This window comes from Callionymus lyra, chromosome 15, assembly GCF_982586985.1.
Source record: "Callionymus lyra chromosome 15, fCalLyr1.hap1.1, whole genome shotgun sequence".
Lineage (NCBI taxonomy): Eukaryota > Metazoa > Chordata > Actinopteri > Syngnathiformes > Callionymidae > Callionymus > Callionymus lyra.
In genome coordinates, this window is record NC_141832.1 from 556,843 (window position 1) to 580,832 (window position 23,990).

General features: G+C 40.7%; 1 protein-coding gene across 1 annotated transcript; it reads right to left on the reverse strand.

Annotated features, from left to right (window-relative positions):
- Nucleotides 1-40: 40 nt before the first annotated feature.
- Nucleotides 41-23,732, reverse strand: LOC148064316 (voltage-dependent calcium channel gamma-2 subunit-like). Its single transcript, XM_087809990.1, has 4 exons — nucleotides 22,715-23,732; nucleotides 8,340-8,423; nucleotides 3,702-3,842; nucleotides 41-570 (listed from the first exon to the last, which is right to left on the reverse strand). The coding sequence occupies exons 1-4, from the start codon at nucleotides 22,938-22,940 to the stop codon at nucleotides 56-58; spliced, it is 966 nt and encodes a 321-aa protein (XP_087666116.1). The 5' UTR covers nucleotides 22,941-23,732; the 3' UTR covers nucleotides 41-55.
- Between the last annotated feature and the right edge of the window lie 258 nt (nucleotides 23,733-23,990).

Sequence of the window (23,990 nt, forward strand, 5' to 3'; positions counted from 1 at the left end):
CCTTCAAGGACGACCTTCAAGGACGACCTTCACGGACGACCTTCAAGGACGACCTTCAGACGGGCGTGGTGCGGCGGTTGGCTGCGTTGCTGGAGTCTTTGGCGTCCTTCTGGACGCAGTTGTGGACCTGCAGGAAGTTGTGGTCCCTCTCGGAGGTGAAGGAGGGCGAGGACTTGAGGGGGTCCCGGGGCAGCGTGTACATGGAGATCTCCGTGGACGGCAGCGCGAAGCCCTTCAGGCCCACGGGCGAGGCGTCGCAGGAGTGCGAGGGCTCCGTGGAGCGCGAGGAGGAGCGCGAGCGGCGCCGGTAGCGGTAGCGGTAGCTGGGGATCCGTGTGATGGCGGAGCTTTGGAGGTAGTCGGCGGCGCGCTCGCCTATCCGGAGCTGCCGATGGCGGTCGATGAACATGTGCACGGCCAGGACGCCCACCATCTCCGCCATGATGAAGGACAGCGCCCCGAAGTAGAAGGACCAGCCGTACGAGTAGCTGTTCTTCTTCGAGTCGCTCTTGGACGGATCGCCCGCGTTAGCAGATATGTACACGATGATGCCGATGATGTTGCTCAGACCTGAGGACGAGATACTGTAGTAATACTGTAGTAACAAGTGTATATGTAGAGTATTGTCCAGTACTTGACTCTGGTGTTGTGATACTGTAGTAACAAGTATATATGTGTAGTATTGTCCAGTACTTGACTCTGGTGTTGTGATACTGTAGTAACAAGTATATATGTGTAGTATTGTCCAGTACTTGACTCTGGTGTTGTGATAGTGCAGTAACAAGTATATATGTGTAGTATTGTCCAGTACTTGACTCTGGTGTTATGATAGTGTAGTAACAAGTATATATGTGTAGTATTGTCCAGTACTTGACTCTGGTGTTGTGAGAGTGTAGTAACAAGTATATATGTGTAGTATTGTCCAGTACTTGACTCTGGTGTTGTGAGAGTGTAGTAACAAGTATATATATGTGTAGTATTGTCCAGTACTTGACTCTGGTGTTGTGAGAGTGTAGTAACAAGTATATATATGTGTAGTATTGTCCAGTACTTGACTCTGGTGTTGTGAGAGTGTAGTAACAAGTATATATATGTGTAGTATTGTCCAGTACTTGACTCTGGTGTTGTGATACTGTAGTAACAAGTATATATGTGTAGTATTGTCCAGTACTTGACTCTGGTGTTGTGATAGTGTAGTAACAAGTATATATGTGTAGTATTGTCCAGTACTTGACTCTGGTGTTGTGATAGTGTAGTAACAAGTATATATATGTGTAGTATTGTCCAGTACTTGACTCTGGTGTTGTGAGAGTGTAGTAACAAGTATATATATGTGTAGTATTGTCCAGTACTTGACTCTGGTGTTGTGATAGTGTAGTAACAAGTATATATAGGTGTAGTATTGTCCAGTACTTGACTCTGGTGTTGTGAGAGTGTAGTAACAAGTATATATATGTGTAGTATTGTCCAGTACTTGACTCTGGTGTTGTGAGAGTGTAGAAACAAGTATATATGTGTAGTATTGTCCAGTACTTGACTCTGGTGTTGTGATAGTGTAGTAACAAGTATATATGTGTAGTATTGTCCAGTACTTGACTCTGGTGTTGTGATAGTGTAGTAACAAGTATATATGTGTAGTATTGTCCAGTACTTGACTCTGGTGTTGTGATAGTGTAGTAACAAGTATATATATGTGTAGTATTGTCCAGTACTTGACTCTGGTGTTGTGAGAGTGTAGTAACAAGTATATATGTGTAGTATTGTCCAGTACTTGACTCTGGTGTTGTGATAGTGTAGTAACAAGTATATATATGTGTAGTATTGTCCAGTACTTGACTCTGGTGTTGTGATAGTGTAGTAACAAGTATATATATGTGTAGTATTGTCCAGTACTTGACTCTGGTGTTGTGAGAGTGTAGTAACAAGTATATATATGTGTAGTATTGTCCAGTACTTGACTCTGGTGTTGTGAGAGTGTAGTAACAAGTATATATGTGTAGTATTGTCCAGTACTTGACTCTGGTGTTGTGAGAGTGTAGTAACAAGTATATATATGTGTAGTATTGTCCAGTACTTGACTCTGGTGTTGTGATAGTGTAGTAACAAGTATATATATGTGTAGTATTGTCCAGTACTTGACTCTGGTGTTGTGAGAGTGTAGTAACAAGTATATATATGTGTAGTATTGTCCAGTACTTGACTCTGGTGTTGTGAGAGTGTAGTAACAAGTATATATATGTGTAGTATTGTCCAGTACTTGACTCTGGTCTTGTGATAATGTAGTAACAAGTATATATGTGTAGTATTGTCCAGTACTTGACTCTGGTGTTGTGAGAGTGTAGTAACAAGTATATATATGTGTAGTATTGTCCAGTACTTGACTCTGGTGTTGTGAGAGTGTAGTAACAAGTATATATGTGTAGTATTGTCCAGTACTTGACTCTGGTGTTGTGAGAGTGTAGTAACAAGTATATATATGTGTAGTATTGTCCAGTACTTGACTCTGGTGTTGTGAGAGTGTAGTAACAAGTATATATATGTGTAGTATTGTCCAGTACTTGACTCTGGTCTTGTGATAATGTAGTAACAAGTATATATGTATAGTATTGTCCAGTACTTGACTCTGGTGTTGTGATAGTGTAGTAACAAGTATATATGTGTAGTATTGTCCAGTACTTGACTCTGGTGTTGTGAGAGTGTAGTAACAAGTATATATATGTGTAGTATTGTCCAGTACTTGACTCTGGTGTTGTGAGAGTGTAGTAACAAGTATATATGTGTAGTATTGTCCAGTACTTGACTCTGGTGTTGTGAGAGTGTAGTAACAAGTATATATATGTGTAGTATTGTCCAGTACTTGACTCTGGTGTTGTGAGAGTGTAGTAACAAGTATATATATGTGTAGTATTGTCCAGTACTTGACTCTGGTGTTGTGAGAGTGTAGTAACAAGTATATATATGTGTAGTATTGTCCAGTACTTGACTCTGGTGTTGTGAGAGTGTAGTAACAAGTATATATATGTGTAGTATTGTCCAGTACTTGACTCTGGTCTTGTGATAATGTAGTAACAAGTATATATGTGTAGTATTGTCCAGTACTTGACTCTGGTGTTGTGATAGTGTAGTAACAAGTATATATGTGTAGTATTGTCCAGTACTTGACTCTGGTGTTGTGAGAGTGTAGTAACAAGTATATATATGTGTAGTATTGTCCAGTACTTGACTCTGGTGTTGTGAGAGTGTAGTAACAAGTATATATGTGTAGTATTGTCCAGTACTTGACTCTGGTGTTGTGAGAGTGTAGTAACAAGTATATATATGTGTAGTATTGTCCAGTACTTGACTCTGGTGTTGTGAGAGTGTAGTAACAAGTATATATATGTGTAGTATTGTCCAGTACTTGACTCTGGTGTTGTGAGAGTGTAGTAACAAGTATATATATGTGTAGTATTGTCCAGTACTTGACTCTGGTGTTGTGAGAGTGTAGTAACAAGTATATATATGTGTAGTATTGTCCAGTACTTGACTCTGGTGTTGTGAGAGTGTAGTAACAAGTATATATATGTGTAGTATTGTCCAGTACTTGACTCTGGTGTTGTGAGAGTGTAGTAACAAGTATATATGTGTAGTATTGTCCAGTACTTGACTCTGGTGTTGTGAGAGTGTAGTAACAAGTATATATATGTGTGTACTTGACTCACCTGCGGACACGAAGAATATTCCTGAGCTCAGGATGATGTTGTGACGTAACTTGTAGAACTCACTGGCAGCGATGCACAATCCACCCATGAAGAGCAGAACCACACTGAGGATCGGGAAGATGCTGGAGGCTCGGACCGCACCTGAGAGGAAGGAGGGATGAAGGAGGTAAAGAAGGAAGGAAGAAGGAGAGAAGAAGGAGGTAAAGAAGGAGAGAAGGAGAGGAGGAGGTAAAGAAGGAGAGAAGAAGGAGGTAAAGAAGGAGAGAAGAAGGAGAGGAGGAGATAAAGAAGGAGAGAAGAAGGAGGTAAAGAAGGAGGTAAAGACGGAGAGAGGAAGGAGGTAAAGAAGGAGAGAAGAAGGAGGTAAAGAAGGAGAGAAGAAGGAGGTAAAGAAGGAGAGAAGAAGGGGGTAAAGAAGGAGAGAAGAAGGAGAGAAGAAGGAGGTAAAGAAGGAGGTAAAGAAGGAGAGAAGAAGGAGGTAAAGAAGGAGAGAAGAAGGAGGTAAAGAAGGAGAGAAGAAGGAGGTAAAGAAGGAGAGAAGAAGGAGGTAAAGAAGGAGAGAAGAAGGAGGTAAAGAAGGAGAGAAGAAGGAGAGAAGAAGGAGAGAAGAAGGAGGTAAAGAAGGAGAAAGGGAGGTAAAGAAGGAGAGAAGAAGGAGAGAAGAAGGAGGTAAAGAAGGAGAGAAGAAGGAGGTAAAGAAGGAGAGAAGAAGGAGGTAAAGAAGGAGAGAAGAAGGAGGTAAAGAAGGAGGGATGAGAGACACGTCTGTTATCATCATGCTTCACTTCCCAGCAGCCTCGGCTCTGGAGTCACCAGAGCAGCCTGTTGCCATGGAAACTGGAGCTCGGTCCATTCAGAGATGATGTCACCACAGACCAGACTAATGGATCCCAGATCAGGACGAACTGCTGATCACAGATCAATAAAGTTTTCAATTTTTTCTTCTTGTGCAGGCGAGTCACGGCTCACTGCTGCCCCCTGCTGTTCATATAGATGCTCAGTGAAACCTGGTCGAACGTGTGAGACTCTCTTCTTCTGCAGACACGCAGCAAGACAGCGCCCTCTGGTGGACTCAGGTGCAGGTGAGAGCGAGTCCTTCACTCGCCTCAGACTCTCAGTGACTCATCAAATATTCAACTGACATGACCTTCGACCTCAGCCTCTCACACCAGTGTTTGACCGTCGTCAAGGAGACGTGAAGGTCGATCTGTTGGAGTCAAACCAGAGAACCTTGAACCAACAACCTCAGAAATCTTTGTGTTCATTGTTCGACCACAAGATGAAGAAGATGAAGATGATAAAGATGATGATGATGATTCTTAGGATGATGAAGATGAAGATGAAGATGATGATGGTGATGGTGATGAAGATGAAGGAGAAGATGATAAAGATGATGATGAAGATGATTCTTAGGATGATGAAGATGATAAAGATGAAGATGATAAAGATGATGATGATGATTCTTAGGATGATGAAGATGATGATGGTGATGAAGATGAAGGAGAAGATGATAAAGATGATGATGAAGATGATTCTTAGGATGATGAAGATGATAAAGATGATGATGATGATTCTTAGGATGATGAAGATGAAGATGATGATGGTGATGAAGATGATAAAGATGATGAAGATGATTCTTAGGATGATGAAGATGATAAAGATGATGATGATGATGGTGATGAAGATGAAGATGATGATTCTTATGATGATGAAGATGAAGATGAAGATGATGATGATAAAGATGATGAAGATGAAGATGATGATGGTGATGAAGATGATAAAGATGATGAAGATGATTCTTAGGATGATGAAGATGATAAAGATGATGATGATGATGGTGATGAAGATGAAGATGATGATTCTTATGATGATGAAGATGAAGATGATGATGATAAAGATGATGAAGATGAAGATGATGATGGTGATGAAGATGAAGATGATAAAGATGATGAAGATGATTCTTAGGATGATGAAGATGATAAAGATGATGATGATGATGGTGATGAAGATGAAGATGATGATTCTTATGATGATGAAGATGAAGATGATGATGATGATGATAAAGATGATGAAGATGAAGATGATGATGGTGATGATGATGAAGATGATGATGATGATGATGAAGATGATGATGATTCTTATGATGATGAAGATGATGATGGTGATGAAGATGATGATGATTCTTAAGATGATGAAGATGATGAAGATGAAGATGATGATGATGATGATGATGATGATGATGATGATAAAGCTGATGATAAAGATGATGATGATGATGATGAAGATGATGAAGATGAAGATGATGATGATGTGATGATGATGATGATAAAGCTGATGATAAAGATGATGATGATGATGATGAAGATGATGAAGATAATAATGACCCACATGACTCTGTGTTGCAGCTTCAGACTCATTGATTTATTGACGCTTCAGTGGATGATCCTGTGGAGCCTGAGGACACAGTCTGTCCTTGAATGTCACACATGTGAACACACAACAACACACACTACACTACAACTACACTACACAACTACACTACACTCTGCACTAGACTACACAACAACACACATTACACTACATTACACTACATTACACTACACTACTCACTACTCACTACTCACTACTCACTACACACTACACACTACAATACTCTACACTCCACTCAACTGAGGATAAGAAGACACTGAGGATAAGAAGACACTGAGGATAAGAAGACACTGAGGATAAGAAGACACTGAGGATAAGAAGACACTGAGGATGAGAAGACACTGAGGATGAGAAGACACTGAGGATAAGAAGACACTGAGGATAAGAAGACACTGAGGATAAGAAGACACTGAGGATAAGAAGACACTGAGGATAAGAAGACACTGAGGATAAGAAGACACTGAGGATAAGAAGACACTGAGGATAAGAAGACACTGAGGATGAGAAGACACTGAGGATAAGAAGACACTGAGGATGAGAAGACACTGAGGATAAGAAGACACTAAGGATGAGAAGACACTGAGGATAAGAAGACACTGAGGATGAGAAGACACTGAGGATAAGAAGACACTGAGGATGAGAAGACACTGAGGATAAGAAGACACTGAGGATGAGAAGACACTGAGGATAAGAAGACACTGAGGATGAGAAGACACTGAGGATAAGAAGACACTGAGGATGAGAAGACACTGAGGATAAGAAGACACTGAGGATGAGAAGACACTGAGGATGAGAAGACACTGAGGATAAGAAGACACTGAGGATAAGAAGACACTGAGGATAAGAAGACACTGAGGATGAGAAGACACTGAGGATAAGAAGACACTAAGGATGAGAAGACACTGAGGATGAGAAGACACTGAGGATGAGAAGACACTGAGGATAAGAAGACACTGAGGATAAGAAGACACTGAGGATGAGAAGACACTGAGGATGAGAAGACACTGAGGATGAGAAGACACTGAGGATGAGAAGACACTGAGGATAAGAAGACACTGAGGATGAGAAGACACTGAGGATGAGAAGACACTGAGGATAAGAAGACACTGAGGATGAGAAGACACTGAGGATGAGAAGACACTGAGGATGAGAAGACACTGAGGATAAGAAGACACTGAGGATGAGAAGACACTGAGGATAAGAAGACACTAAGGATGAGAAGACACTGAGGATGAGAAGACACTGAGGATAAGAAGACACTGAGGATAAGAAGACACTGAGGATAAGAAGACACTAAGGATGAGAAGACACTGAGGATAAGAAGACACTGAGGATAAGAAGACACTGAGGATAAGAAGACACTAAGGATGAGAAGACACTGAGGATGAGAAGACACTGAGGATAAGAAGACACTGAGGATAAGAAGACACTGAGGATGAGAAGACACTGAGGATAAGAAGACACTGAGGATGAGAAGACACTGAGGATGAGAAGACACTGAGGATAAGAAGACACTGAGGATGAGAAGACACTGAGGATGAGAAGACACTGAGGATAAGAAGACACTGAGGATGAGAAGACACTGAGGATAAGAAAACACTGAGGATAAGAAGACACTGAGGATAAGAAGACACTGAGGATAAGAAGACACTGAGGATGAGAAGACACTGAGGATGAGAAGACACTGAGGATAAGAAGACACTGAGGATAAGAAGACACTGAGGATAAGAAGACACTGAGGATAAGAAGACACTGAGGATAAGAAGACACTGAGGATAAGAAGACACTGAGGATGAGAAGACACTGAGGATAAGAAGACACTGAGGATAAGAAGACACTGAGGATGAGAAGACACTGAGGATAAGAAGACACTGAGGATAAGAAGACACTCAGGTATCAAATGACCCACATAAGATATGAACTGAAATATTTATGGACCTCAGTCCTGATTGACAAACCACTGGGACCTGCAGCCTCGTCCAATCAGAGTCCAGGACACGCACACATGCACGCACACATGCACGCACACATGCACGCACACATGCACGCACACATGCACGCACACATGCACGCACACATGCACGCACACATGCACGCACACATGCACGCACACATGCACGCACACATGCACACTCCTAGAATAGTGCAGCGAGCGACACACACTGATCACACTGGAGTCAACAATGTACTAGAAGCAGTAATACTCACGTAAGAAATACTCTGAAGGATCTGCCTGGTAGTCGGTCTCCTCAGGAAAGTGATCGATCTGTTTACACATCCCCTTGTAGTTTCCTGCAGAGGACAAGACGTGTTAGCTACAGACGCTAACACACTCTTTAGCAACAGACTCTAACACGCGTTCTAGCTACAGACGCTAACACACTCTTTAGCAACAGACTCTAACACGCGTTCTAGCTACAGACGCTAACACACTCTTTAGCAACAGACTCTAACACGCGTGTTAGCTACAGACGCTAACACACTCTTTAGCAACAGACTCTAACACGCGTTCTAGCTACAGACGCTAACACACTCTTTAGCAACAGACTCTAACACGCGTTCTAGCTACAGACGCTAACACACTCTTTAGCAATAGACTCTAACACGCGTGTTAGCTACAGACGCTAACACACTCTTTAGCAACAGACTCTAACACGCGTGTTAGCTACAGACGCTAACACACTCTTTAGCAACAGACTCTAACACGCGTTCTAGCTACAGACGCTAACACACTCTTTAGCAACAGACTCTAACACGCGTTCTAGCTACAGACGCTAACACACTCTTTAGCAACAGACTCTAACACGCGTTCTAGCTACAGACGCTAACACACTCTTTAGCAACAGACTCTAACACGCGTGTTAGCTACAGACGCTAACACACTCTTTAGCAACAGACTCTAACACGCGTGTTAGCTACAGACGCTAACACACTCTTTAGCAACAGACTCTAACACGCGTGTTAGCTACAGACGCTAACACACTCTTTAGCAACAGACTAACACGCGTGTTAGCTACAGACGCTAACACACTCTTTAGCAACAGACTCTAACACGCGTGTTAGCTACAGACGCTAACACACTCTTTAGCAACAGACTCTAACACGCGTGTTAGCTACAGACGCTAACACACTCTTTAGCAACAGACTCTAACATGCGTTCTAGCTACAGACTCTAACACGCGTGTTAGCTACAGACGCTAACACACTCTTTAGCAACAGACTCTACCACGCGTGTTAGCTACAGACGCTAACACACTCTTTAGCAACAGACTCTAACACGCGTTCTAGCTACAGACGCTAACACACTCTTTAGCAACAGACTCTAACACGCGTGTTAGCTACAGACGCTAACACACTCTTTAGCAACAGACTAACACGCGTGTTAGCTACAGACGCTAACACACTCTTTAGCAACAGACTCTAACACGCGTGTTAGCTACAGACGCTAACACACTCTTTAGCGACAGACTCTAACACGCGTGTTAGCTACAGACGCTAACACACTCTTTAGCAACAGACTCTAACATGCGTTCTAGCTACAGACTCTAACACGCGTGTTAGCTACAGACGCTAACACACTCTTTAGCAACAGACTCTACCACGCGTGTTAGCTACAGACGCTAACACACTCTTTAGCAACAGACTCTAACATGCGTTCTAGCAACAGACTCTACCACGCGTGTTAGCTACAGACGCTAACACACTCTTTAGCAACAGACTCTAACATGCGTTCTAGCAATAGACTCTAACACGCGTGTTAGCTACAGACGCTAACACACTCTTTAGCAACAGACTCTAACATGCGTTCTAGCTACAGACTCTAACACGCGTGTTAGCTACAGACGCTAACACACTCTTTAGCAACAGACTCTACCACGCGTGTTAGCTACAGACGCTAACACACTCTTTAGCAACAGACTCTACCACGCGTGTTAGCTACAGACGCTAACACACTCTTTAGCAACAGACTCTAACACGCGTTCTAGCTACAGACGCTAACACACTCTTTAGCAACAGACTCTAACACGCGTGTTAGCTACAGACGCTAACACACTCTTTAGCAACAGACTAACACGCGTGTTAGCTACAGACGCTAACACACTTTTTAGCAACAGACTCTAACACGCGTGTTAGCTACAGACGCTAACACACTCTTTAGCGACAGACTCTAACACGCGTGTTAGCTACAGACGCTAACACACTCTTTAGCAACAGACTCTAACATGCGTTCTAGCTACAGACTCTAACACGCGTGTTAGCTACAGACGCTAACACACTCTTTAGCAACAGACTCTACCACGCGTGTTAGCTACAGACGCTAACACACTCTTTAGCAACAGACTCTAACATGCGTTCTAGCAACAGACTCTACCACGCGTGTTAGCTACAGACGCTAACACACTCTTTAGCAACAGACTCTAACATGCGTTCTAGCTACAGACTCTAACACGCGTGTTAGCTACAGACGCTAACACACTCTTTAGCAACAGACTCTAACATGCGTTCTAGCTACAGACTCTAACACGCGTGTTAGCTACAGACGCTAACACACTCTTTAGCAACAGACTCTACCACGCGTGTTAGCTACAGACGCTAACACACTCTTTAGCAATAGACTCTAACACGCGTGTTAGCTACAGACGCCAACACACTCTTTAGCAATAGACTCTAACACGCGTGTTAGCTACAGACGCTAACACACTCTTTAGCAATAGACTCTAACACGCTTGTTAGCTACAGACGCTAACACACTCTTTAGCAACAGACTCTAACACGCGTGTTAGCTACAGACGCTAACACACTCTTTAGCAACAGACTCTAACACGCGTGTTAGCTACAGACGCTAACACACTCTTTAGCAACAGACTCTAACATGCGTTCTAGCTACAGACTCTAACACGCGTGTTAGCTACAGACGCTAACACACTCTTTAGCAACAGACTCTACCACGCGTGTTAGCTACAGACGCTAACACACTCTTTAGCAACAGACTCTAACATGCGTTCTAGCAACAGACTCTACCACGCGTGTTAGCTACAGACGCTAACACACTCTTTAGCAACAGACTCTAACATGCGTTCTAGCAATAGACTCTAACACGCGTGTTAGCTACAGACGCTAACACACTCTTTAGCAACAGACTCTAACATGCGTTCTAGCTACAGACTCTAACACGCGTGTTAGCTACAGACGCTAACACACTCTTTAGCAACAGACTCTACCACGCGTGTTAGCTACAGACGCTAACACACTCTTTAGCAATAGACTCTAACACGCGTGTTAGCTACAGACGCCAACACACTCTTTAGCAATAGACTCTAACACGCGTGTTAGCTACAGACGCTAACACACTCTTTAGCAATAGACTCTAACACGCTTGTTAGCTACAGACGCTAACACACTCTTTAGCAACAGACTCTAACACGCGTGTTAGCTACAGACGCTAACACACTCTTTAGCAACAGACTCTAACACGCGTGTTAGCTACAGACGCTAACACACTCTTTAGCAACAGACTCTAACACGCGTGTTAGCTACAGACGCTAACACGCGCTTTTCTTCATCATCATCATCATCTTCATCATATTCATCTTCAGGAAGAAGAGAAGTGATGAAGAAGAAGAGAAGTGATGAGGAAGAAGAGAAGTGATGAAGATGAGAAGTGATGAAGAAGAAGTGATGAAGAAAAAGTGATGAAGAAGAAGAGAAGTGATGATGAAGAAGAGAAGTAATGATGAAGAAGAGAAGTAAAGAAGAAGAAGAGAAGTAATGAAGAAGAAGAGAAGTGATGATGAAGAAGAGAAGTAATGATGAAGAAGAGAAGTAATGAAGAAGAAGAGAAGTGATGAAGAAGAAGAGAAGTGATGAAGAAGAAGAGAAGTGATGAAGAAGAAGAGAAGTGATGAAGAAGAAGAGAAGTGATGAAGAAGAAGAGAAGTGATGAAGAAGAAGAGAAGTGATGAGGAAGAAGAGAAGTGATGAGGAAGAAGAGAAGTGATGAAGAAGAAGAGAAGTGATGAAGAAGAAGAGAAGTGATGAAGAAGAGAAGTGATGAAGAAGAAGTGATGAAGAAGAAGAGAAGTGATGAAGAAGAAGAGAAGTGATGAAGAAGAGAAGTGATGAAGAAGAAGTGATGAAGAAGAAGAGAAGTGATGAAGAAGAAGAGAAGTGATGAAGAAGAAGAGAAGTGATGAAGGAGAAGAGAAGTGATGAAGAAGAAGAGAAGTGATGAAGAAGAAGTGATGAAGAAGAAGAGAAGTGATGAAGAAGAAGAGAAGTGATGAAGAAGAAGAGAAGTGATGAAGCTCCTCTTGTTCCATGTTTGATGAAGAGCGTGTGGTTGCAGCTGCTCTACAAGTGGTGTCAAGAGTGGGATACGACCACACAACAGTGTGTTGCCGGGCGGTCATAATGTTTCGGCCTGTGATGGGATCTGGTCCAGGATCAATGATGTGATGAGAACCAGCTTCAGGCTCTTCTCTGATCAATGGTGTCCTGTCGCACGGTCATGAACTCAGAGTCGTGACCTTCTGGCTCCAGCGCTCTGGCTCAGGAATGTTTCATCTGAAGTTTTGAACTTTTGAACTCTTGATGATTCAAGTTCAGACTGCTAAACATGACTCGTCACTTTATAAAGATCGTACCTGTTAAACATGACTCGTCACTTTATAAAGAATCTTCCTGCTAAACATGACTCGTCACTTTATAAAGATCCTACCTGTTAAGCATGACTCGTCACTTTATAAAGAATCTTCCTGCTAAACATGACTCGTCACTTTATAAAGATCCTACCTGTTAAACATGACTCGTCACTTTATAAAGAATCTTCCTGCTAAACATGACTCGTCACTTTATAAAGATCCTACCTGTTAAACATGACTCGTCACTTTATAAAGAATCTTCCTGCTAAACATGACTCGTCACTTTATAAAGATCCTACCTGTTAAACATGACTCGTCACTTTATAAAGAATCTTCCTGCTAAACATGACTCGTCACTTTATAAAGATCCTACCTGTTAAACATGACTCGTCACTTTATAAAGAATCTTCCTGCTAAACATGACTCGTCACTTTATAAAGATCCTACCTGTTAAACATGACTCGTCACTTTATAAAGAATCTTCCTGCTAAACATGACTCGTCACTTTATAAAGATCCTACCTGTTAAACATGACTCGTCACTTTATAAAGATCCTACCTGTTAAACATGACTTGTCACTTTATAAAGAATCTTCCTGCTAAACATGACTCGTCACTTTATAAAGATCCTACCTGTTAAACATGAATCGTCACTTTATAAAGATCGTACCTGCTAAACATGACTCGTCACTTTATGAGATCATACCTGTTAAACATGACTCGTCACTTTATAAAGAATCTTCCTGCTAAACATGACTTGTCACTTTATAAAGATCCTACCTGTTAAACATGACTCGCCACTTTATAAAGATCCTACCTGTTAAACATGACTCGTCACTTTATAAAGATCCTACCTGTTAAACATGACTCGTCACTTTATAAAGATCCTACCTGTTAAACATGACTCGTCACTTTATAAAGAATCTTCCTGCTAAAAATGACTCGTCACTTTATAAAGAATCTTCCTGCTAAACATGACTCGTCACTTTATAAAGATCCTACCTGTTAAACATGACTCGTCACTTCATAAAGAATCTTCCTGCTAAACATGACTCGTCACTTTATAAAGATCCTATCTGCTAAACATGACTCGTCACTTTATAAAGATCGTACCTGTTAAACATGACTCGTCACTTTATAAAGAATCTTCCTGCTAAACATGACTCGTCACTTTATAAAGATCCTACCTGTTAAACATGACTCGTCACTTTATAAAGAATCTTCCTGCTAAACATGACTCGTCACTTTATAAAGATCCTACCTGTTAAACATGACTCGTCACTTTATAAAGAATCTTCCTGCTAAACATGACTCGTCACTTTATAAAGATCCTACCTGTTAAACATGACTCGTCACTTTATAAAGAATCTTCCTGCTAAACATGACTTGTCACTTTATAAAGATCCTACCTGTTAAACATGACTCGTCACTTTATAAAGAATCTTCCTGCTAAACATGACTCGTCACTTTATAAAGATCCTACCTGTTAAACATGACTCGTCACTTTATAAAGATCCTACCTGTTAAACATGACTCGTCACTTTATAAAGAATCTTCCTGCTAAACATGACTCGTCACTTTATAAAGATCCTACCTGTTAAACATGAATCGTCACTTTATAAAGATCGTACCTGCTAAACATGACTCGTCACTTTATGAGATCGTACCTGTTAAACATGACTCGTCACTTTATAAAGAATCTTCCTGCTAAACATGACTTGTCACTTTATAAAGATCCTACCTGTTAAACATGACTCGCCACTTTATAAAGATCCTACCTGTTAAACATGACTCGTCACTTTATAAAGATCCTACCTGTTAAACATGACTCGTCACTTTATAAAGATCCTACCTGTTAAACATGACTCGTCACTTTATAAAGAATCTTCCTGCTAAAAATGACTCGTCACTTTATAAAGAATCTTCCTGCTAAACATGACTCGTCACTTTATAAAGATCCTACCTGTTAAACATGACTCGTCACTTCATAAAGAATCTTCCTGCTAAACATGACTCGTCACTTTATAAAGATCCTATCTGCTAAACATGACTCGTCACTTTATAAAGATCCTACCTGTTAAACATGACTCGTCACTTTATAAAGAATCTTCCTGCTAAAAATGACTCGTCACTTTATAAAGAATCTTCCTGCTAAACATGACTCGTCACTTTATAAAGAGCCTACCTGTTAAACATGACTCGTCACTTTATAAAGAATCTTTCTGTTAAACATGACTCGTCACTTTATAAAGATCCTACCTGTTAAACATGACTCGTCACTTCATAAAGAATCTTTCTGCTAAACATGACTCGTCACTTCATAAAGAATCTTTCTGTTATAACATGACTCGTCACTTCATAAAGAATCTTTCTGTTAAACATGACTCATCACTTCATAAAGAATCTTTCTGTTAAACATGACTCGTCACTTCATAAAGAATCTTTCTGTTAAACATGACTCGTCACTTCATAAAGAATCTTTCTGTTAAACATGACTCGTCACTTTATAAAGAATCTTTCTGTTAAACATGACTCGTCACTTCATAAAGAATCTTCCTGCTAAACATGACTCGTCACTTTATAAAGAGCCTACCTGTTAAACATGACTCGTCACTTTATAAAGAATCTTTCTGTTAAACATGACTCGTCACTTTATAAAGATCCTACCTGTTAAACATGACTCGTCACTTCATAAAGAATCTTTCTGTTATACATGACTCGTCACTTCATAAAGAATCTTTCTGTTAAACATGACTCATCACTTCATAAAGAATCTTTCTGTTATACATGACTCGTCACTTCATAAAGAATCTTTCTGTTAAACATGACTCATCACTTCATAAAGAATCTTTCTGTTAAACATGACTCGTCACTTCATAAAGAATCTTTCTGTTAAACATGACTCGTCACTTCATAAAGAATCTTTCTGTTAAACATGACTCGTCACTTCATAAAGAATCTTTCTGTTAAACATGACTCATCACTTCATAAAGAATCTTCCTGCTAAACATGACTCGTCACTTCATAAAGAATCTTTCTGTTAAACATGACTCATCACTTCATAAAGAATCCTCCTGTTAAACATGACTCATCATAAAGAAAGATCTTCCTGTTAACCATGACTCATCATAAAGAAAGTGTGGGTATTCCCATCTTGCTGTTGCTTCACAGGTTCACCTGATCTCCGGTTACTCAAACAGACTCGCCCACCTGCTCAGGATGTGTGGGCTCGAGCTGCTGCTCCTGGTTTTCTTCTCACATCTGCTCGAAGCTTCACTAACATCTGAATCCATCCAGTTTTTCACGGTTCAGGGTCTTCAAGATCATCTGCTGACACAGGAAGTCAGCTCTGCTCAGTAGCGCCCCCTCTGTCCTGGCTGACCTTGAAGAGGACCTCAAGATACCCTCAACAGAAGCTCCGTCATCCAGGAGAGCCTCGACTAGAATCACTAGAGTCCAGGACGCCTCACGTACTGGGAGGAAGCCCTGGGACAGTCCCGGGAACACAAGTCACATGATGGCTTTGACGAAACAGTGAATTCAGGAGGTTCAAGTGTGTGGTTTATGTATGTGTGTGTCTCTGTGTGTCCTTTTCAGGGGGTCCCTGCCTCTCACCCAACTAGCTGGGACAGACTTGTGGAAGAAGATAAATTCATGAAGATACGTTTGTTTATGTTAGAAATATTGATCGACTTCATCAACAACAACGATCTTTTCTCTGAGATAAACAATGAAACACATACGACAGAAGATAACGTGTAAAAGTAGCTCAACATCATTTTTTATCCTGTTTTCAAACACCTGTGTGAACCTGACAGGTGAGCCACAGGTGGGTCATGTGACCTGATGTTTGACTGGCCTGAGGTCAGAGGTCGACATCTCATCGCTCAAATTCTGAACATCTTTGAGAACCAGAAGTTGGTCAAAGAGGAATGTTTTCTTACAGTATCGATGATTTTGAATCAAGAGAGTTACTATTCGACAAGACTACGAGTAAGTACTCGACAATACTATGAGTTAGTACTCAAAAATACTACGAGTAAGTACTGGACAATACTATGAGTTGTTACTCAAAAATACTACGAGTAAGTACTGGACAATACTATGAGTTGTTACTCAAAAATACTACGAGTAAGTACTCAACAATACTATGAGTAATTATTGACAAGACTACGAGTAAGTTCTCGACAAAACTACGAATGAGTACTCAACAATATTACGAGTAAGTACTGGACAATACTATGAGTTAGTACTCGACAATACTATGAGTTAGTACTCGACAATACTACGAGTAAGTACTTGACAATACTATGAGTAATTATCGACAATACTACGAGTAAGTACTCAACAATACTATGAGTAATTATTGACAAGACTACGAGTAAGTTCTCGACAAAACTACGAATGAGTACTCAACAATATTACGAGTAAGTACTGGACAATACTATCAGCAAGTACTCGTCAATACTACGAGTTAGTTCTCAAAAATACTACGAGTAAGTAATCAACAATACTACTAGTTAGTACTGGACAATACTATGAGTTAGTACTCAACAATATTTCGAGTAAGTACTCGACAATACTATGAGTAAGTACTCGACATTACTATGAGTAAGTACTCGACAATACTACAAGTAGGTCCTCGACAATACTATGAGTAATTATCAACAATACTACGAGTAAGTACTCAACAATACTATGAGTTAGTACTCAAAAATACTACGAGTAAGTACTGGACAATACTATGAGTTAGTACTCGACAATACTATGAGTTAGTACTCGACAATAGTACGAGTAAGTACTTGACAATACTATGAGTAATTATCGACAATACTACGAGTAAGTACTCAACAATACTATGAGTAATTATTGACAAGACTACGAGTAAGTTCTCGACAAAACTACGAATGAGTACTCAACAATATTACGAGTAAGTACTGGACAATACTATGAGCAAGTACTCGTCAATACTACGAGTTAGTTCTCAAAAATACTATGAGTAAGTAATCAACAATACTACTAGTTGGTACTGGACAATACTATGAGTTAGTACTCAACAATATTTCGAGTAAGTACTCGACAATACTGTGAGTAATTATCAACAATACTACGAGTAAGTACTCAACAATACTATGAGTAAGTACTCGACAATACTTCAAGTAGGTACACGACAATACTATGAGTAATTATCGACAATACTACAAGTAGGTACTCAACAATACTATGAGTAATTATCAACAATACTATGAGTAAGTACTCGACAATACTATGAGTAGATCCTCGACAATACTATGAGTAAGTACTTGAAAATACTAGGAGTAAGTACTCAAAAAATACTATAAGTAAGTACTCAACAATATTACAAGTAAGTACTCGACATTACTATGAGTAAGTACTCTACAATACTACAAGTAGGTACTCGATAATACTATGAGTAATTATCGACAATACTACGAGTAAGTACACAACAATACTATGAGTAAGTACTCGACAATACTTAAAGTAGGTACTCGTTAATACTATGAGTAAGTACTCGACAATATTACAAGTAAGAACTCGACAGTACTATGAGTAAGTACTCGGCAATACTACAAGTAGGTTCTCGATAATACTATGAGTAATTATCGACAATACTACGAGTAAGTACTCAACAAAACTACAAGTAAGTACTCAACAATACTATGAGTAAGTACTCGACAATACTATGAGTTAGTACTCGACAATACTACAAGTTCTCGAAAATACAACGAGTAAGTACTCAACAATACTATGAGTAATTATTGACAAGACTACGAGTAAGTTCTCGACAAAACTACGAATGAGTACTCAACAATATTACGAGTAAGTACTGGACAATACTATGAGCAAGTACTCGTCAATACTACGAGTTAGTTCTCAAAAATACTACGAGTAAGTAATCAACAATACTACTAGTTAGTACTGGACAATACTATGAGTTTGTACTCAACAATATTTCGAGTAAGTACTCGACAATACTATGAGTAAGTACTCGACATTACTATGAGTAAGTACTCGACAATACTACAAGTAGGTCCTCGACAATACTATGAGTAATTATCAACAATACTACGAGTAAGTACTCAACAATACTATGAGTTAGTACTCAAAAATACTATGAGTAAGTACTAGACAATACTATGAGTTAGTACTCGACGATACTATGAGTTAGTACTCGACAATACTACGAGTAAGTACTTGACAATACTATGAGTAATTATCGACAATACTACGAGTAAGTTCTCGACAAAACTACGAATGAGTACTCAACAATATTACGAGTAAGTACTGGACAATACTATGAGCAAGTACTCGTCAATACTACGAGTTAGTTCTCAAAAATACTATGAGTAAGTAATCAACAATACTACTAGTTGGTACTGGACAATACTATGAGTTAGTACTCAACAATACTACGAGTAAGTACTCGACATTACTATGAGTAAGTACTCGACAATACTACAAGTAGGTCCTCGACAATACTATGAGTAATTATCAACAATACTACGAGTAAGTACTCAACAATACTATGAGTAAGTACTCGACAGTACTATGAGTAAGTGCTCAGCAATACTACGAGTAAGTACTGGACATTACTATGAGTAAGTACTTGACAATACTACAAGTAGGTCCTTGACAATACTGTGAGTAATTATCAACAATACTACGAGTAAGTACTCAACAATACTATGAGTAAGTACTCGACAATACTTCAAGTAGGTACACGACAATACTATGAGTAATTATCGACAATAGTTTGAGTAAGTACTCAACAATACTACGAGTGAGTACTCGACAATACTATGAGTAAGTACTCGACAATACTACAAGTAGGTACTCAACAATACTATGAGTAATTATCAACAATACTATGAGTAAGTACTCGACAATACTACGAGTAGATCCTCGACAATACTATGAGTAAGTACTTGACAATACTAGGAGTAAGTACTCGACAATACTACGAGTTAGTACTCGACAATACTATAAGTAAGTACTCGACAATATAACAAGTAAGTACTCGACAATACTATGAGTAAGTACTCAGCAATATTACGAGTAAGTACTCGACATTACTACGAGTAAGTACTCGGCAATACTACGAGTAAGTACTCGACATTACTATGAGTAAGTACTCTACAATACTACAAGTAGGTACTCGATAATACTATGAGTAATTATCGACAATACTACGAGTAAGTACACAACAATACTATGAGTAAGTACTCGACAATACTTAAAGTAGGTACTCGTTAATACTATGAGTAAGTACTCGACAATATTACAAGTAAGTACTCGACAGTACTATGAGTAAGTACTCGGCAATACTACGAGTAAGTACTCGACATTACTATGAGTAAGTACTCTACAATACTACAAGTAGGTACTCGATAATACTATGAGTAATTATCGACAATACTACGAGTAAGTACTCAACAAAACTACAAGTAAGTACTCAACAATACTATGAGTAAGTACTCGACAATACTACGAGTAAGTACTCGACAATACTACAAGTTCTCGACAATACTACAAGTAAGTACTCGACAATATAACAAGTAAGTACTCGACAATACTATGAGTAAGTACTCGGCAATATTACGAGTAAGTACTCGACATTACTACGAGTTAGTACTCGACAATACTATAAGTAAGTACTCGACAATATAACAAGTAAGTTCTCGACAATACTATGAGTAAGTACTCAGCAATATTACGAGTAAGTACTCGACATTACTACGAGTAAGTACTCGGCAATACTACGAGTAAGTACTCGACATTACTATGAGTAAGTACTCTACAATACTACAAGTAGGTACTCGATAATACTATGAGTAATTATCGACAATACTACGAGTAAGTACACAACAATACTATGAGTAAGTACTCGACAATACTTAAAGTAGGTACTCGTTAATACTATGAGTAAGTACTCGACAATATTACAAGTAAGTACTCGACAGTACTATGAGTAAGTACTCGGCAATACTACGAGTAAGTACTCGACATTACTATGAGTAAGTACTCTACAATACTACAAGTAGGTACTCGATAATACTATGAGTAATTATCGACAATACTACGAGTAAGTACTCAACAAAACTACAAGTAAGTACTCAACAATACTATGAGTAAGTACTCGACAATACTACGAGTAAGTACTCGACAATACTACAAGTTCTCGACAATACTACAAGTAAGTACTCGACAATACTATGAGTAAGTACTCGGCAATATTACGAGTAAGTACTCGACATTACTATGAGTAAGTACTCGACAATACTACGAGTAAGTACTCGACAATACTACAAGTTCTCGACAATACTATGAGTAAGTACTCGACAATGCTATGAGTAGGTAATCAGCAATACTACGAGTAAGTAGGAGTCTGATACGTGACTTTGGACTGGAGTGAGAGGAACCTCTTGAACACCTCAAAGACCAAGGAGCTGGTCTTGGACTTCAGGAGGTTCAGGACAAACAGTGTCCATCAGAGGCGACGAGGTGGAGATAGTTCTCAACTATAAGTACCTCATGTGTGTCTGGACAGTAAACAGACCTGCAACACAGACCATGTATATAAGAAGGTTCAGAGTAGAAGTACTTTCTGAGGAGGCTTCCATCATTAACATCTGCAGGAAGATCCTCTGCATGTTCTACCAGTCTGTGGTGGTCAGTGTTCTATGCTGTGGTGTGTTGGGGTGGAAATGTGTCCAAGAGGAGGTCAACAGGTCAACAGGTCAACAGGTCAACAGGTCAACAGGTTGATCAGGAGGTCTGGCTCTGTGGTTGAAGCTGGACTCACTGGTGACAGTTGCTGAGATCATTGAACAAACTACTGTCCATCATGATCATCATCCTCTGAACACTGTCATCAGTGAGCAGAGAAGCAGATGAAGCACGAATGCTCCTCCCATGATGCAACACTAATAGACTCAGGGACTCATTCATCCCTCGTGTTATTAAATTGTTCAATTGTGAGTTCGGGGGCAGAAGTGAAAGTATCATGATGTTCTATGTTAGTCTTTGTATCTTTGTCTTTGTTGTTTTTCTTTGATCTTGTTCTTTATCTTTAGACTTAGACTTAGACTGTGTCGTCTTGTTCTTTCTCTTTATTTCTCTTTGTTCTTGTCATTATTTTATTTTTATTTATTTCTTATGAATAATAGCTGTATGTATTGGCTACTGGAAAAAAAACAATTTCAATCAATAAAGTTTTACCTTACCTTACAATACTACAAGTAGGTACTCGACAATACTATAAATAATAATTCGACAATACTATGAGTAATTATTGACAATACTACGGGTAAGTTCTCAACAAAACTATGAGTGAGTACTCAACAATAGTAAGTACTTGACAATGCTATGAGTAAGTAATCGACAATACTACGAGTAAGTACTCGACAATACTACGAGTTAGTACTCGACAATACTACGAGTTAGTACTCGACAATACTACAAGTAGTTACTCGACAATACTATGAATAATTATCGACATTGAGTAATTATCGAAAATACTACGAGTACGTTCTCTACAAAACTACGAGTAAGTATTCAACAATACTATGAGTAAGTATTCGACAATACTATGAGTACTTACTCGACAATAGTATTGTCGGGTAAGTACTCGACAATACTACGAGTAAGTACTTGACAATACTACGAGCAAGTACTCGAAAATGCTATGAGTAAGTAAACGACAATACCACACATAAGTACTGGACAATACTACACATAAGTACTGGACAATATGTGCCTCATATCTCTACAGCTCTGTCACTATATATCGTGATACGATCAACACAATCGTCTCCAGACGTGTCGACGCTCAGGACGTTTCCTCGGACAAGAAGAGTTCCAAACGTCAAGCATACTTCCTGCTCCAGACTTTACCAGGAACTTTGGTCTGAGCCGGTCTTACCTTCCAGGCAGCAGGTCCTCCAGAGTCCCGAGTGCGTCATCACCTCCTCGTTCTTCTTGCTGGTCTCGTTGTCGTTCATGGACTTGGACCTGCAGACCCCGCGGGAGTAGAGCCAGTAGTCCGTGCCGACCGCGATGGTCATCAGGCTGAAGGCCGCGAAGGCTCCCACCGTGGTCAGCAGCATCTGGACTCCCCGGTCGAACAGACCCATGTTCCCGCATTCCATGAAAGGGGGACCCCCTTTCCTCTTGATGTACAGGAAGTAAATATTTGAAAATTTGCGGGACCAAATCAAACCGAAAAAGCGGGAGATGCCGGAGCGGAAGGAGAGGGAGGAAGGAGGGGGAGGATGCGGTAGGAACCTTATGGTTGCGTTTGGGTGAGAACCAGAACCAGAGAAAAGAAGGTCGGTGGGCTTGAGTGGGAGGGGGGCCCGGGGGGTGTCGGGGCCTCGCTCTCCTGGTTTCACTTTGTCTTGAAGGACCTCCAGAACCCACGGGCCTGGACCAGCCGAGAGGATCCGGTCAGGAAGGAGGGATGAGGAGGAGAGCAGCAGATGACATAACAGTGAAGAGTCTCAGCTATGAGGTCAGAACCATGACGATGACCCACTTGCTGCTCCGGACGGGAAAGATCTGCAGCAGAATCAGGACCAACCGAGGGAGGCTCGCTTCTTCCTAAAATTCTGATCCCCAGTTTCCATATGTAGCTCCGTGGACCAGAGGAGAGAGGAGAGAGTCTGCGAGTCTCAGAGACGGTTCTGCAGGGACGGCGAGGATCATCCAGCAGCGACGCCGAGCATCAGGCGACACGAGCGGCCAGAGGAGCGAGGAGGCGCTGCGGGTTCTGGTGCTGCGGAGGTTCTGATGTTCTGGTGCTGCGGAGGTTCTGATGCTGCGGAGGTTCTGATTCTGCGGAGGTTCTGATTCTGCGGAGGTTCTGATGTTCTGGTGCTGCGGAGGTTCTGATGCTGCGGAGGTTCTGATGCTGCGGAGGTTCTGATGCTGCGGAGGTTCTGGTGAGTCTGAAGCGACAGAATGAATCCTGGGAAGAAGAAAGTCCTGATGTTCCCGCGTGCGCTGCAGCAGATATGAGATGCTCTTCCTGTGAGTGGGGGGGGCGGAAGGAGGGGGTGTTGCGATGATGACCCCCCCCCCCCCCCCCCCACACACACACACACTTACCCCCCCCCCCCCCCTCACCTGAATCTGCATTAATCCAGTTTCATCTCCTCAACGATCTCAGGTCGCTCACGATCACGTGACTCTTCTCTAAA

What these genes read in the sequence shown, in the direction of transcription:
- LOC148064316 (XM_087809990.1), bottom strand. Translation starts at nt 22,940, where the DNA reads ATGGAATGCGGGAACATGGGTCTGTTCGACCGGGGAGTCCAGATGCTG. An exon ending in GAGGACCTGCTGCCTGGAAG is followed by an intron (nt 8,424 to 22,714) that starts GTAAGACCGGCT and finishes TGTCCTCTGCAG; the next exon opens with GAAACTACAAGGGGATGTGT. An exon ending in TCCTTCAGAGTATTTCTTAC is followed by an intron (nt 3,843 to 8,339) that starts GTGAGTATTACT and finishes CCTTCCTCTCAG; the next exon opens with GTGCGGTCCGAGCCTCCAGC.